A 13,190-nucleotide genomic window follows, 5' to 3' on the forward strand; every position below is an offset into this window, starting at 1 on the left:
ACACGCGCTCATGATGCAGCCAACACAAAATCTCCAAGGATATAAGGCGTTTGCTTCTCACCGCTTACTGTCGGCCGGGTTTCCTCCTCAACCGTGTTTTTGGTGCTCCCTTTCCCTCTGCAGCAGTCAGTTGAGCACTTGAGCTCATCGAGCCAGTCACCTCATCGTGGCCTGATACCGGCCATGACTCGTCTCATTCTCCCGACATGCAACCTGCATGCTCGTCTCATCGATTTCGAAACACTCGGATCGTCAACAAGGAACAGCGTTCGCGCATAGCCCTCGACATCACTCACATGACCGGAAACCATGCACACCTGCGAATCGCAACAGCACCGGCCATCGTCCTTTCGCTTCCGAGACCGCCGAATGCATATCGCAATGGACACGACGGCAACATTATTCCGAGTGGGAGGCCTAATGTATGTGTCAAATTTCCTTGCCCGTCACCGCCAGACAATGAGGGCTGTTTCATGATTCTCGCGGCCCAAGGGATCTATTCTCTGCGGTTGTGTAGTAATATTGCAGCAAGCTTGTATGCGTGCAATGCATACAATGCAATCCTACAGCACGTCAGCAGAGCAAAACCTCAGCCCAGCAACTGATAAAGTGAACGTGTCCAGTTTCTAGAGGCTCGGTACTGCCTCATTTGCGCCTTCCCTCAGGAGTCAGTGATGTCTGTGCCAACCCCGCTCGAGTTGCGGAAAGAACGCCGCATCTCGCTGTATAGCCGAGCCTCCAACTGGATGGTTTTCCCCGCTATAGATGAGAACATTCGGCAATGGTAGGTACTCTAAGCCCCGATGAAGCATCACGTTTACCGCGTCATCTATCTGTATACACCACCACCAAGGCTAAAATACTCCGTAGGCCCGCCAATACCCATTTATTTGCATATTTCCGCCTCGGCAGTATTGGGTGGCTGTTGATGGGCGGATGAGTCAAATAGCGATGCGGGCCTATCACACCAGTACATGCACTCTCATCGGGACAGGTCCGCCATATAAGCGCTGTGGTGGCCAAGAGATCACCTGCAGGGTTGCAGCCCATCGTTCGATTTTTTTTCTACCCCTCTTCTTCAACCTCGTTGAGCTCGCGTGGCTCCAGAATTGAGTTGCGCTAAGCCCAGGCACCTGCTCATGGTGTGTACACGGTTATCAGTCCTGAGAGACCATTGGAACAAACCATCTAGCACCCTCTACTCCATACATACAACAACTGCAGGATTTTTGAATCATGTGAGCCATATGAATTGCCCGTTAAGCACAATGCCAACTGTCTACATGGGGCATGCAACAAGTCGCATGGAGCGCCGCTCCACGGATCATCCTCGGTATCAGACAACTATGAGATCTGCATTCGCACTACTCCCCCGTACGGAGTACTGCACACCAGGTCTTATGGAGCTGCAGAGCATTGTCTGAAGAATGACGTCAAGCACCTATGGAAAAGAAATCCAGCTCCTTTCTGAGGTGGGTAGTTGGTTTGTACGGGGCCCCAGGGTGTCAAAGCATTGGACTGAGATGCACGGATGGTTAGATAACAGCTCATATTGCATGGCCTATCAAGAGCACAACAGACGAACGGTGATTTCAGATCAGGCGAATAAAACTGTCTTGGAGTTTGGGTTATCCCTGCTACATGGTTGTATATACTGCAATACCGCACGGCCTCCTCGCGTCGATCAATATAGGCTCGCAGGTTACTCAGTCAGGGATAGGATCTTCCAGGTACCAAACTTATTGTGTGCACAGCCAGGGATTGTGATTTGCAAGACCAATGACATTCGTTTCCCTCCGTATCTGATCGAGAGTGAAAAGTTAAGAACAATGGAATGTGATGTGATGCGTCGATTGGTCTAGTCTCGATTGCCCCTTTAGACATGGTCGCCCACGCTAGACGTCAATCAATCTTTCCTCCGATCAGCCCGTTGGGCCCACTCCAGGAAAAATGACGAAATCCCCGTTTCCAGGCCCTCACCGTACTAGACTCAGAGTCATACTACGGGGTTCAAAGTGAAACTTGGAGAGCACATCTCGACTGCTCACCTCAGTAGTATCAGACCCACCTGTTCAATTGCTCTCTCTCCTGTCTCTGAGTAATAATAATACGATAATTTCGATCGTCAGCTTTTGTTCCTCCTGACCGGCTCCAGCTTAGTCTACCGAATTTCTGGTCGGGTCTTTGTTTGAGGGATACACCGCATCTTTCCCCTTTCTCCTAACAAGGCCTTTACACTCTTGCCATCTTTGTTTGCTACGGATATCAATCGCCAATGGCGGCTCGGGGAATCTGAGATATATTCTCCTCATCGAGTCACGAGCACGCCTTGAAGTTGGAGGGGATGGCTGTTTGCTGCCACTCTGGTCTCAAATCTCAGACGTTATCGCACACTATATACCAGAAGTAATATAACAGCTTACAAGCACCAGCTAATGCTAAGGGCTGTCGGTGTCTTAATATCCATGGATATGAATGGATAACGAAGCCGTAGAGAGAGCGCAAAAGGACCACCATTTCCAGCTTCCTTGGAAAGGAGCGCTAAGAGGCTAGTGTGTTAGATCTATCATCTGCACTAAAACCAGACTTCTGGAAAGCCGATCGTCCTTACAGCCTTTTAGCGCGCTTCTAACTCTCTCCTTGACTGTTCCCCGGAGCCGGCACTCAGGGCTTGATGGGTCAATCGCCGCCGCGGCTCCATAATATTATTTCGCTTTCTTTCTCTTTCACTTCTCCTTTTTACCCATCTGTCTGATGACTCTCATTCAGACATCACTCATCCACCCACGTATCCCGTCCTGACATCCAATCTACACGTAGTCCACTCTCTGAACTCCGTTCAACCCCATATCTGGCTGACTGGTCGGGCTGCCCGTTCCCAACATCAACCATCCCGCCTCCCTGCTCTTTGTTGCTCCTGTTGTGTAAGCCGTAGGTGCATTTTGCTGTCAACCGATATCCGGAGGTACCAGAGAGCTCGTACCTGGTCAGGCCAATGAACCTCGGGGCACAGATGCTATACCCAACGGCACCGATTACGAACCCGACTCGGGAGGAAATAATGAGGTATGGATGTCGTGGGTTGATGCTTGGTCCGTTCTCTACCTTCTGCTCAACCCTATTGGCTCCACCCCTTTTCAGGCTCAATCTTGTCTTTTTGATTTTTATTTTTTCGATTTTTGGGATTTTCCCTGCTCCCCGTCTGTCGTACCCCATTATTTGCTTAGTGGGTTTCCCGACCAGAGCCAGTCGGGTTACTGCGATTCATCCCAGCTCTCGTTCTCTGCCTCCACTCAGTCTATCTGAAAACCGTCGGTCCCAAGGAATCAAAATGGCATTTCCTAAAAAGATAAAAAAAAAAAGTCCAGTCTCAAAACCAGCCCAGCGAGAAGCAGTGGATCCCTTGATATTCCTCAACTGTTTGCTCCTGCAACCTCCTGTGCTTTGTACAGCTGTAACCAAAATGGGCTCCATCGCTGGTGAGAAAGACTCAACGGCTTCATCCATTTAATAACCTCCTTCCCGCCCTTGTCTGATCTTCCCTTCCCAGGCTTTCCCCTTCCAATTCTCAAATACTCCGGCTCTCCCTCTCTTCCTCATACATACTTTGTATACATTCCGCCTTCACCTACTTCGCGCCTTACCGCTTCACGCTGTCAACTACCCTCACCTACCTACCTACAGTTGATCGTGTTACTGCCCATATCAACTCGCCTATCTTCCATCTCAGACGCAGTCGGCCAGATCACTTGCAGCTTCAACTCGGGTTGTTTTTCTTCGGCCATCAATAAAGTTTGCGTTGTTGGATTCCCTTGCAGTCGTCACACAGTCTAGCAGTTCCCGCGCAAACACATCAAGGGAAATTAGATCACAAAAAGCAACTCCCACGGTTTATAAAGATCAGCCTACCACAGGAGGCGACATGCCGAAAGCCGCCTGACAATTGGTCAATTTCGGTTCACTATACCTGCGGGCAGTTCTCGCCTCTAGCGAATACCGCATCCCATACAGATCGGCCTGTCCTTGCTTGCTCTCTTAGCAGAGAAGAGACGCGGTACACAAATTTTTGCCCTTGATTCTAGCGACAATTCGACAAGCTCGTTCACACCGACACAATGTTCAAACGGCCAGCGTTTCTGCAGGGCCGACGACGAGAGGAGCGCAGTGATGATTGGTCCGCGTTCCCTATACGTCAACTTTTTGTGCTGGGTGAGTATACCTGTCACAACGTGACCGAATTCCAGTTTTCTCTAGGCTTGATTTTGATTGCCCCTTGTTTTTTGCCATCGAATTCCAATATTTTCATTGTCGTGCGGGTAGTGACTGCAACTGACTGTTACACAGCACTTTGCCGCATATGCGAACCAATCGCCTTCATGTCAATTTTCCCGTACGTTTATCATATGGTGGAGTCTTTCCATGTCACAGACAACGATCGCAAGATTGCCCTATATGCTGGCCTGATCACTTCGTCCTTTACTTTCGCGGAATTCTCAGCCGGTATGTTTTGGGGCCGGATGAGCGACAGGATTGGTAGGAAACCGGTCCTAGTCATGGGTCTGATTGGAACGGCCATTAGCATGATTGTGTTTGGGTTCGCTCCCAACCTAGCGACTGCCATGATTGCTCGAGCCCTGGGCGGCCTATTGAACGGCAACATCGGAGTTCTCCAGACCACAGTTGCCGAGATCGTTACAGTCAAGGAACATCAACCACGCGCCTACTCGATCATGCCGTTCGTCTGGTGTTTGGGGTCCATTATTGGGCCTGCGATGGGCGGTGCGTTGTCACAACCATGCCTGAACTATCCCTGGTTATTTTCGGGCGATTCTGTATTCAAAGCGTTCCCGTTTCTGCTGCCCAACTTGGTCTGCGTCGTCGTCTTGGTGACCGGGGTCGTGGTTGGGTTGCTGTTCTTGGAGGAGACCCATCCCGAGAAGAAGCATCGTCGTGACCGAGGTTTGGAGTTGGGCAATTGGCTGATTGGCAAATGCTGGGGTTCTCGCGTGCAGGATGCGGATGAGCAGGCTGTCAAAGCGGATTCAGCCGATGCAGGCTATTTCGACGACTACGACGAGATAACCCCGCCAGCTTACCGAAGCACCGAAACTACCCCTCACTTGGGTCCAGTGAAGGGAAATGAGGATATTTCGGAGGATGACGACATTGAGAAGCAGATGACCGGACAATCCAGCGGGAAGCCCAAGGCCTTTACGAAGCAAGTCATCTTCAACATCATCGGATATGGAATCCTTGCATAGTATGTCTAAAAATCCTGGCGACGAGTGACGCAGGTGTTCGTTGCATGCTGACATGTTCCGTATAGTCATAGTGTTTCTTTCGACCAGCTCATGCCAGTCTTCCTGAGCACGCCCGAGTCCAGCAACGAGGATGCCGTTCTGCCCTTCAAGTTCACGGGTGGCTTGGGGCTATCGACCAAGACAATCGGCCTGATGCTGGCAGTGCAAGGCGTATACTCCATGATCGCGCAGCTCTGGTTATTCCCGTTTGTCGTTCGCCACTTTGGGACCCTGCGCACCTTCCGCTTCGTTCTCCTCGTTTGGCCGCCACTTTATTTGCTCGTCCCGTATCTTATCCTCCTACCTCAGAAGCTTCAGATGATCGCCGCATATGTCGCCCTGATCTGCAAGATCACATTCCATGTCATTGCCTTCCCCTCTACTGCGATCCTGCTTGCCAACGCAGCGCCCTCCTCAAAGGTGCTTGGGTCTATCAATGGCGCTGCTGCATCTACAGCCAGTCTCAGCCGCGCTTTTGGTCCGAGTATAACCGGCTTTCTTCACTCGAAGGGCCTTGACAGCGGATACTCCGTCATCTCGTGGTGGGCCTGCGGTATTGTTTGCATGATCGGTGCCATTCAGAGCTTCTGGATGGAAGAGTCCGAGCCCCAGCGCTTGACGGATGAGAAGAAGCCCGAGCCGGACACGTCTCACGCCAGGAATGTTCTGCGGGGCTCGTTTACTGCGGACAAGGAAGACGGCACCGCGGAGGAAGTGCGAAGACTGCTCTCCTCAGCACGAACTAGTGTCGACGAATCCGAAGTGCCCGGTTTAGCCGCCGACTCGAGACCTGTGCGTGTGTAATCCGCCTGCAGGTCTGCACGTCAGCAACGTGCTTACTATTTTTACCTCGCCTTGCTTTCATGAACGTCATTTATCGTTTGCATCTCCGTCTTATACCCGGCGACCACGTTGTTAGCCCCTTTCCTTGTTCGCTTCACCATCTTTTGCTTCTCAGCTTCACCTATTTGTTTATTTTACGATCATACCTTATATCTTTTTTTTTTTTTTCTCTCTCTCTCTTTTTGTTTTAGATTACGACTCAAGACTGGGCGGCGCTTGATAGACTGGATTTGAATGCATGCATGTACTGGGAATCAAAAGCATTAGTGGTGGCCTCACTCTTATTCCGTTATGGGAGGAATCGTTTATCGAGGCATTTGTTGATGGGATTTTGTCGGTTTCATTCTTATTTCATGCATCTTTGTGAGGAAAGTTTTGACTTGTTATCTTAGCACTACCCTACCATTCTCAAGAGCACAATTTCATAGATGGGAAGCTCTGTTGCCCTGACTTCTTCCCTTATTGCCTGGTCAATCTGCTGGCTTCTCGAGTATCGCTTGAAAGAATTATCCGTGCCCTACTACCCTAGGTCCTTAGCACATCTACCTTCCGTTTCCCTCGCAGAGGGCAAAATCCAGGTGTTGACGTCTAATAGCGCAGGTGATGCGGAGTGATCGGCAACGAGAATACCCTGTAGTCTCAGTAGACGTAGAAAACGGAATGTCGATCAAGGGGGGCGTCTGTCTGCTTATAAGAGGTATGGAAGGGGAGATCTAGAGAAGGAAGTTGGGGAGCAAGTCAGGCGGGGTGGAAAGGCAGTGGGACGCAGGAAAGGTGAGGCTGTGAGGCAGCTAGAGCCGGCGATCAGGTCACCTGGAGATCCCCTCTGATTGGCCCAACGTGCTGGGCTTCTACTATAGGTACAGCTGGACAAACATGAAGTGTCTTGATTCCTTTAGAAGCAGAAAACAACTAGGTATGCTAGAAGTTAGAGTGCCGTCCGAGCCACCACTAAGTTCAGTCCTTGCCTGTATTCCATAGCTCATGCTCAGTCGTCAATCCTTGCACCTTCCTCTTTCTGGTCATTGACAACCTATTTTGTAACTTTGTTGCCCGCCTGGGGGGCTCAAGCCCATTGTTTTCAGTTGAAAATATAAACATAAGTCAACACAGGCGCCCACAGACGTCCGCCCAGAAATACCTGCCTGCTTTTATATTCGTATCGAAACAAAAGCAACTCCAATAAGAGAACTGTTGCTACGTAACTGCCAAAAGAGTAAAAGCTGTAGCAATCAATGCATGAAGGATCCAAGTCAGCTATGATTGACAGCCCAGATCGAAGGTGAACCGGCACCATGGTTATAGTCAGGTCCTCCAAATTCATAGCATTCTTGCAAGAAAGAGGGCCTCGTTAGAGTGTCTAGCATCTGACAAAAATCAATTGGAACCAAAAGGTACCCTACGCAACCATAACTGTCGAGCGGAAGCATTAGAGAACTGGCCACCCACATCTACATGTAGGAACACACTCTTATCTTTGTCATGGCCAATATCAGCTTCTTCACTCGCATGACCCCTGACCTGATCGTCGAGCAGAAGAGTCTCCTCGGTTGGGACGCGGGCTGGGCCTTTGAGATGCTGCTGATCAGCCTGACTCTGGCCCTGTCCCTGATCTGCTTCCCTACGCAGGGCTCACGCAGTCTGCCTTTATCTACTCTCGCCACCTGGTCTGGCCCCAGTTGATCAGCACCTCAGTGGCAAGAAAAACGTCCAAACCCCGGCCACGGAGCTGTTTGCAGGAGCACTTCCCAAACGTGCAGCCAGCTGTGAACAGGGACATGAATCTAGGTTCTTCAGTATGTTTGCGTGACTGAATCATCTTATGTGGCATGGACTGTTACCGAAGTCTTTCTTTAGGGTTCATTCACCTTCTGCCCAGAAGTCAGGTTTCCGTCAATTGTCCCAACCTTGACTGCATTCCTCAACAAGCTTGTCACCCAGCACAGGAACAACCTCAATATTCACAGCAGAGCAGCCAGAGGGCAATTTGAGGGTGTAGCCTTTTTTTAGGCATGAAAACAACAGGGGACCGAGTGGTTAAGGTGATGCTTTCAAGCGCTGCTTGTCTTGTCTGGTCCAAATCAGCACTGTTGCTCGAATTTCGCTCTTCATGCCTCTCCTTTTTTTGACTCTCCTCTTTCTTTTCTTGAGCTGAATATCGTTGATACCAAAGTGATCGGCCTCCTTAAATCTGTCTCATTTTCTACAAAAAGGCAGATGCAGCTTCAGTCCCTGGGCATTCTCCGGAGCACTAGCCTTCATCGACAGTGCGGGGTTGGTCTGACAGAACTTAGTACTAAGGCAGCGTACTTTTATTCCTCGTCCTCGAATCCTGATTTAAAACTTGTCACCGAATGGAAGGATTCATATCAAGCGAGGTATGGATGGGGTTTGATATCAAGCAGCAACCGTCTGACTCGATCGCATCTTCAAATGAACTGGAAATGCGTCCCGCATCTTGCTTATCAGTAGCCAATGGCGGCTCTACTTCTTCGAGATATCACGTGCAGAGGCTCGGCGTATCTCGATCTCTTTCCACGTTTTGAGGATAATATCCTCGGCTGATTCAGGTTATGAGGCACTTGACCAGTGCAGAACCACTGCCTGACTGCTAGCATCACATATTTACTCTAATTGCACACATCCGAACACTTGGGCGAGCCGTTGTGGCCTTGAACTAAACCAACCGAGGTACCTACGGAGTAGTTTACCCCCACGCATATCTTAGTGGAGATTACGGTACAGCGAGGCAAAGAGATCTTTCGAATCAAAATCTCCACCAGCAGCAGGCCTGTCCAGTATCGCGAACTGCCCGGCTCAGGGCTGTCGTTCCTTCGCTCCTGCATAGCTCCATTCCTCTCCGTTTCTCGGCACTTCTATATCGTGCTCTTCCGCTCAACTTCATCGCGGTGGCTGCGGGCTTCCCGTCATGCGCTACATTTGCGCTTCGCATTGCCGCCAGAATCGCCCTCGCGCTGATTATGGTCTCGGAGAATTTTAAACATTGAATGAAAAGCACACCACGCGATCTCACGGCGACTATCTCTCGGATAAGATCAATAGGTGCCATATCTCATCTCTGCCACTATCTACAGGGCTGTGAAGCACGCGCTAGGCTAGCGAGTAACAACGTGCCTAATCAATCGCCTACATGCGTGCTGACCAAGACCAGTATACTACAACAACGCTCTCTTCTACATTCACTCACTACAGACTTTCCTGCCGAGACATGGTGAAACATTTGCAACACCGGTCAGCACACCATCGTCCGTTATGTTGAACCCCAGTACCTCCGGTACCCCCATCTCGCCCACGGCCGTTGGAAATGGAAGAAAACGACCGCACCCCATAGCCGAGTCGGGCCCTATTCCGCCGCTGGACCTGCCGGTACAACAAATACAAAACCCACTTGGCGAAGCCGCTGCCTCTACCTCCACGGCGAATTCGTCCTCCTCCTTTCGAAACGTTTCCGCATGCAATCGGTGTCGGCAGAGAAAGAATAGATGTGATCAGCGACTGCCACGATGTCAGGCCTGCGAGAAGGCGGGGGTGCATTGCGTTGGCTATGACCCGATAACGAAGCGCGAAATTCCCCGCAGTTATGTGTACTTCCTCGAGTCTAGGGTTGCGTACCTCGAAAAGGTACTGATGGACAATGGGGTTCAGTTCAATGAGGCCGTGGCCTTTGATGAGGAGGAAGCTGTCAAGATGGAAGCGGGTTATGAAGCGTTTGCGGTTCCTCCGAATGCGCCCGCCGCTGGTGAGGTTCCCGGATACGACGGAAATGACAAAATGGTGCGAGTCAAAAAGGAAAAGGAGGGACCTCTTGGGTTGGAGATGTCGGCTGGTCATGGCTCCGAAGGCAAGCAAGATGCTGATAAAGAAGACAACTGGCGGATACAAAACCTCGTTTCAAATATTGGGATGGTTTCTGTGCAAGGAACCTCGGATCCGCGCTATCTCGGCTCGACTTCTGGGATTTCGTTCGCTCGGGTTGTTTTCGCCGCCGTGAAAAGTTCAGTCCCGGGTAACTCATCAGAACGTGTTCCCATGCGCCCCAAGGAACGCCTACCCCATAGCGCCACGGGTACTGAGGGGAGCATCTCGCGAGACTCGTTCTTTGGCTTACAGACACGGCCGATGATGAAGTGCGCGGCATTCCCCGACAGAGAACTAGCAGAAAGACTGGCGGACCTCTACTTCGAGCATGCGAACCCCCAAATACCCATCGTCCACCGCGTGGACTTTATGGAGCTGCTTGACCGCACGTATTCCATGGACGAGAAAGACCGCTCGCCGCGCAGCCTGTACTTCCTCAACATCGTTTTCGCTATCGGATCCGGGATTATATTCGAAGACAAACCAGCCGATGAACAAAAAGATGGCCGTGATCATTCTCCGTCGGCAACCAAAAGACAGCGCTTGTCGAGCCATCAGTATCAGCCAGAAGAATACCATGCCTCTGCCATTGTTCACTTAGAGTCTTTCTTATCGACGTCTTCAACAACCGACGGCTTCGGCGCTCTGGAGGAGCTCCAGGCGGTTCTTCTTCTTGCAAGTTTTGCGCTACTCCGTCCCGTGGCCCCTGGTCTTTGGTATATTGTCGGAGTTGCAATGCGTCTTGCAGTCGATCTTGGCCTTCATTATGAAGATGGAGCAGGTATCGATGCGCCCGGAACTGATAACATGAATCGTACGAACAACAAGGGCAACGCTAAAGGGAAGCTGCGCATCGATGTCCACGAGCGTGGCCGTCGAGAATGGGTGCGCGACTTCCGACGGCGACTGTGGTGGTGCTGCTACAGCTTTGACCGTCTAGTCAGCTGCTGCGTTGGTCGTCCGTTCGGCATCAGTGACCAGGCTATAAGTACCGAATTTCCCTCTATTCTGGAAGACCAATATATCACAAAATCAGGAATAATCAAAGCGCCCGAAGGCGCCCCCAGTTATAAACACTCCGCCTTCCACTACTTTAAGCTGCGGGTACTACAGTCAGAAATCCAAGACGTCCTGCAGCACCAACAGGCCCGATTCGCTCGGCAACGGGGTCCACATGGCGCCAGGAGCTTCATGCGCCTTGATGTTGTATCACCATTTCTCCAAGGATTCGACTCGTTCCGTTCATGGCGAAGGGACGTTGACCGGCGGCTATTAGAATGGAAGAACAGTGCACCGATGCCCTCGGAAAACGGTGTGAGGTTTCCACTTGAATTCCTGGAGCTGAACTACTGGCAGGCGGTTATCATGCTTTATCAGCAAAGTCTCACTGTCCCTGCCGAGTTGGCCGATGAGCTCTCCCCTGCTGAGGATGTTTCTAGTCCGTCGTTCTCCCAAGTAGAGGAGGAGGACGAGCATGATATCTACTATAAGGTGGCCGAGGCTGGGCAGAAGGTCATCCGGATATATCGTCAGATGCATCGCGTGCGCTTAGTTAACTATACGTATCTGGCTACCCATCACATCTTCATGGCAGGTAAGGAGCTCCGCATCTGTAGGCTGATTCATTGCTTATAGTTTTAGGTATTTCGTTCCTTTACGCAATCTGGCACTCGCCATATGTGCGAAGCCGTTTGGTGTGTTTACCCTGTCTTTTACTGTACTCCTCGAAATCCTAACTTATCAGACACTTGATGAAGTGGACTTCACAGTCCTTGCGGCGACATCAGTACTTGGGGATCTCATGCACAAGTGCCCGCCCGCGGAGGCTTGCCGTGACGCGTTTGAGCGAATGAGCAAGGCGACAGTCGAAATGAGCCTGTCTACTACTGGGTTTGGGCCTCAGGTTGATCTGAGCCGGATACAGGTCAGCAATAGCGGAGCAAGGCAACCCAGTGCGACGCATTCCAGATCAAGATCGTACGTAAGGCAGCAGGCAGACCAGCGGCAGCGACAGAGCGCGTCCCGGCGACAGATGCAAATGAGACAGGCTCGTCCGGTTCCGAGATTCGATATGAACCTTGATGATCTCTTTGGCGACAGCCGTGCACTCGCGGAGAGGCAAGCCGGCGGCGGTGGCATGGCAAGACCAGTCCAACCCTACCCTGTCGTCGACACTTCAGATCCAAATTTCGCACGACCTAACCCTCAGCGCAATCCATCTATGGAATACTACGGCGCTTTCGAGAACCCCGTCTCTCCACAGCAGCCCCAACCACAACCACAATACTACTACAATAACTCCCCCCAACAAAGCGGATCGCCAGGCAGCGTCGTTGCAGCCAGCGGTCTCCCGACATACCAAGTAACACCTACAGAGCAGGAAAATCCTGCTGGCATGAGCCTCGATTACTTGGATTATGACCCAGCAGCAGTCGAGCGCCAGATGTCCATGGGATCTGACGAGAACTCAGATTATAAATACCAAAGCGGCGCGCAGTCACTGGGTCATGGAGCAGGCCATAATTTCGGCATTGATTTGGGCTTTGGCATGGCGGTTGATTTCCAGCATGACTGGAGTGAAAATGCTAATTATGATTTACTAGAGGGGTACTTCTTTGGTGGTGGTGGAGCGCCAGGGCAGGGGCATGGACATGGTTCAGGTATATAGATTTCTTCTCTTGTTCATTTTGCTCGTAGGATATACTCCATGTGCCTCGGGGGGGGGGGTCTTGTTTACTGTTCTTCAGGGGCAAGGAAAAGATGGGCTATATAAAAGGACTGGGCGAACGATTTTATGAAGTCATTTATCGTTATATATACCTAGGTAGCTATTCATAATTTGGGGTGATTGTGATGGTCTGGTTCTTTGGAATGTGTTGCAATGTATATATTCATTCTCCCATGCTAGATCCAAATGAGGTTAGATTGCAGCTCAAGCCAACAACAGGCCATGGCCCAGAGATAAGCAGGCCCAACCCCAGGATTCTCAATCCCCCAATCGACGATATTAGGGCCAGTGATGATGCAAATTGGGCAGCAAGTGTGAAACTGCGCTGCTGCGGGCGGTTTTGTTGGCGGCAGATCGACCAACATAGATTCTTGTGACAAGGATCGTCTTCAGGCTCCTCCTGCCCTGTGGCTGCTTTGAAGTCTGCGGAACAGCGCATT

At 50.9% G+C, this 13,190-nt stretch overlaps 2 protein-coding genes across 2 annotated transcripts; both read left to right on the forward strand.

The window, feature by feature from the left end:
- Positions 1–3,813: 3,813 nt before the first annotated feature.
- Positions 3,814–6,338, forward strand: BDW74DRAFT_44967 (MFS transporter). The gene is made up of 3 exons (XM_073732825.1): positions 3,814–4,209; positions 4,345–5,260; positions 5,327–6,338. The coding sequence occupies exons 1-3, from the start codon at positions 4,116–4,118 to the stop codon at positions 6,102–6,104; spliced, it is 1,788 nt and encodes a 595-aa protein (XP_073588586.1). The 5' UTR covers positions 3,814–4,115; the 3' UTR covers positions 6,105–6,338.
- Positions 6,339–9,315: 2,977 nt separating this feature from the next.
- BDW74DRAFT_44988 (Zn(II)2Cys6 transcription factor) lies at positions 9,316–12,895 on the forward strand. Its single transcript, XM_073732826.1, has 3 exons — positions 9,316–11,616; positions 11,664–11,716; positions 11,767–12,895. Exons 1-3 carry the CDS (start codon positions 9,417–9,419, stop codon positions 12,688–12,690), a joined length of 3,177 nt encoding a protein of 1,058 aa, XP_073588587.1. The 5' UTR covers positions 9,316–9,416; the 3' UTR covers positions 12,691–12,895.
- The last annotated feature ends 295 nt before the right edge of the window (positions 12,896–13,190 follow it).

This window comes from Aspergillus multicolor (genome assembly GCF_047715735.1).
Source record: "Aspergillus multicolor strain CBS 133.54 unplaced genomic scaffold BDW74scaffold_2, whole genome shotgun sequence".
Taxonomy (NCBI): Eukaryota; Fungi; Ascomycota; class Eurotiomycetes; order Eurotiales; family Aspergillaceae; genus Aspergillus; species Aspergillus multicolor.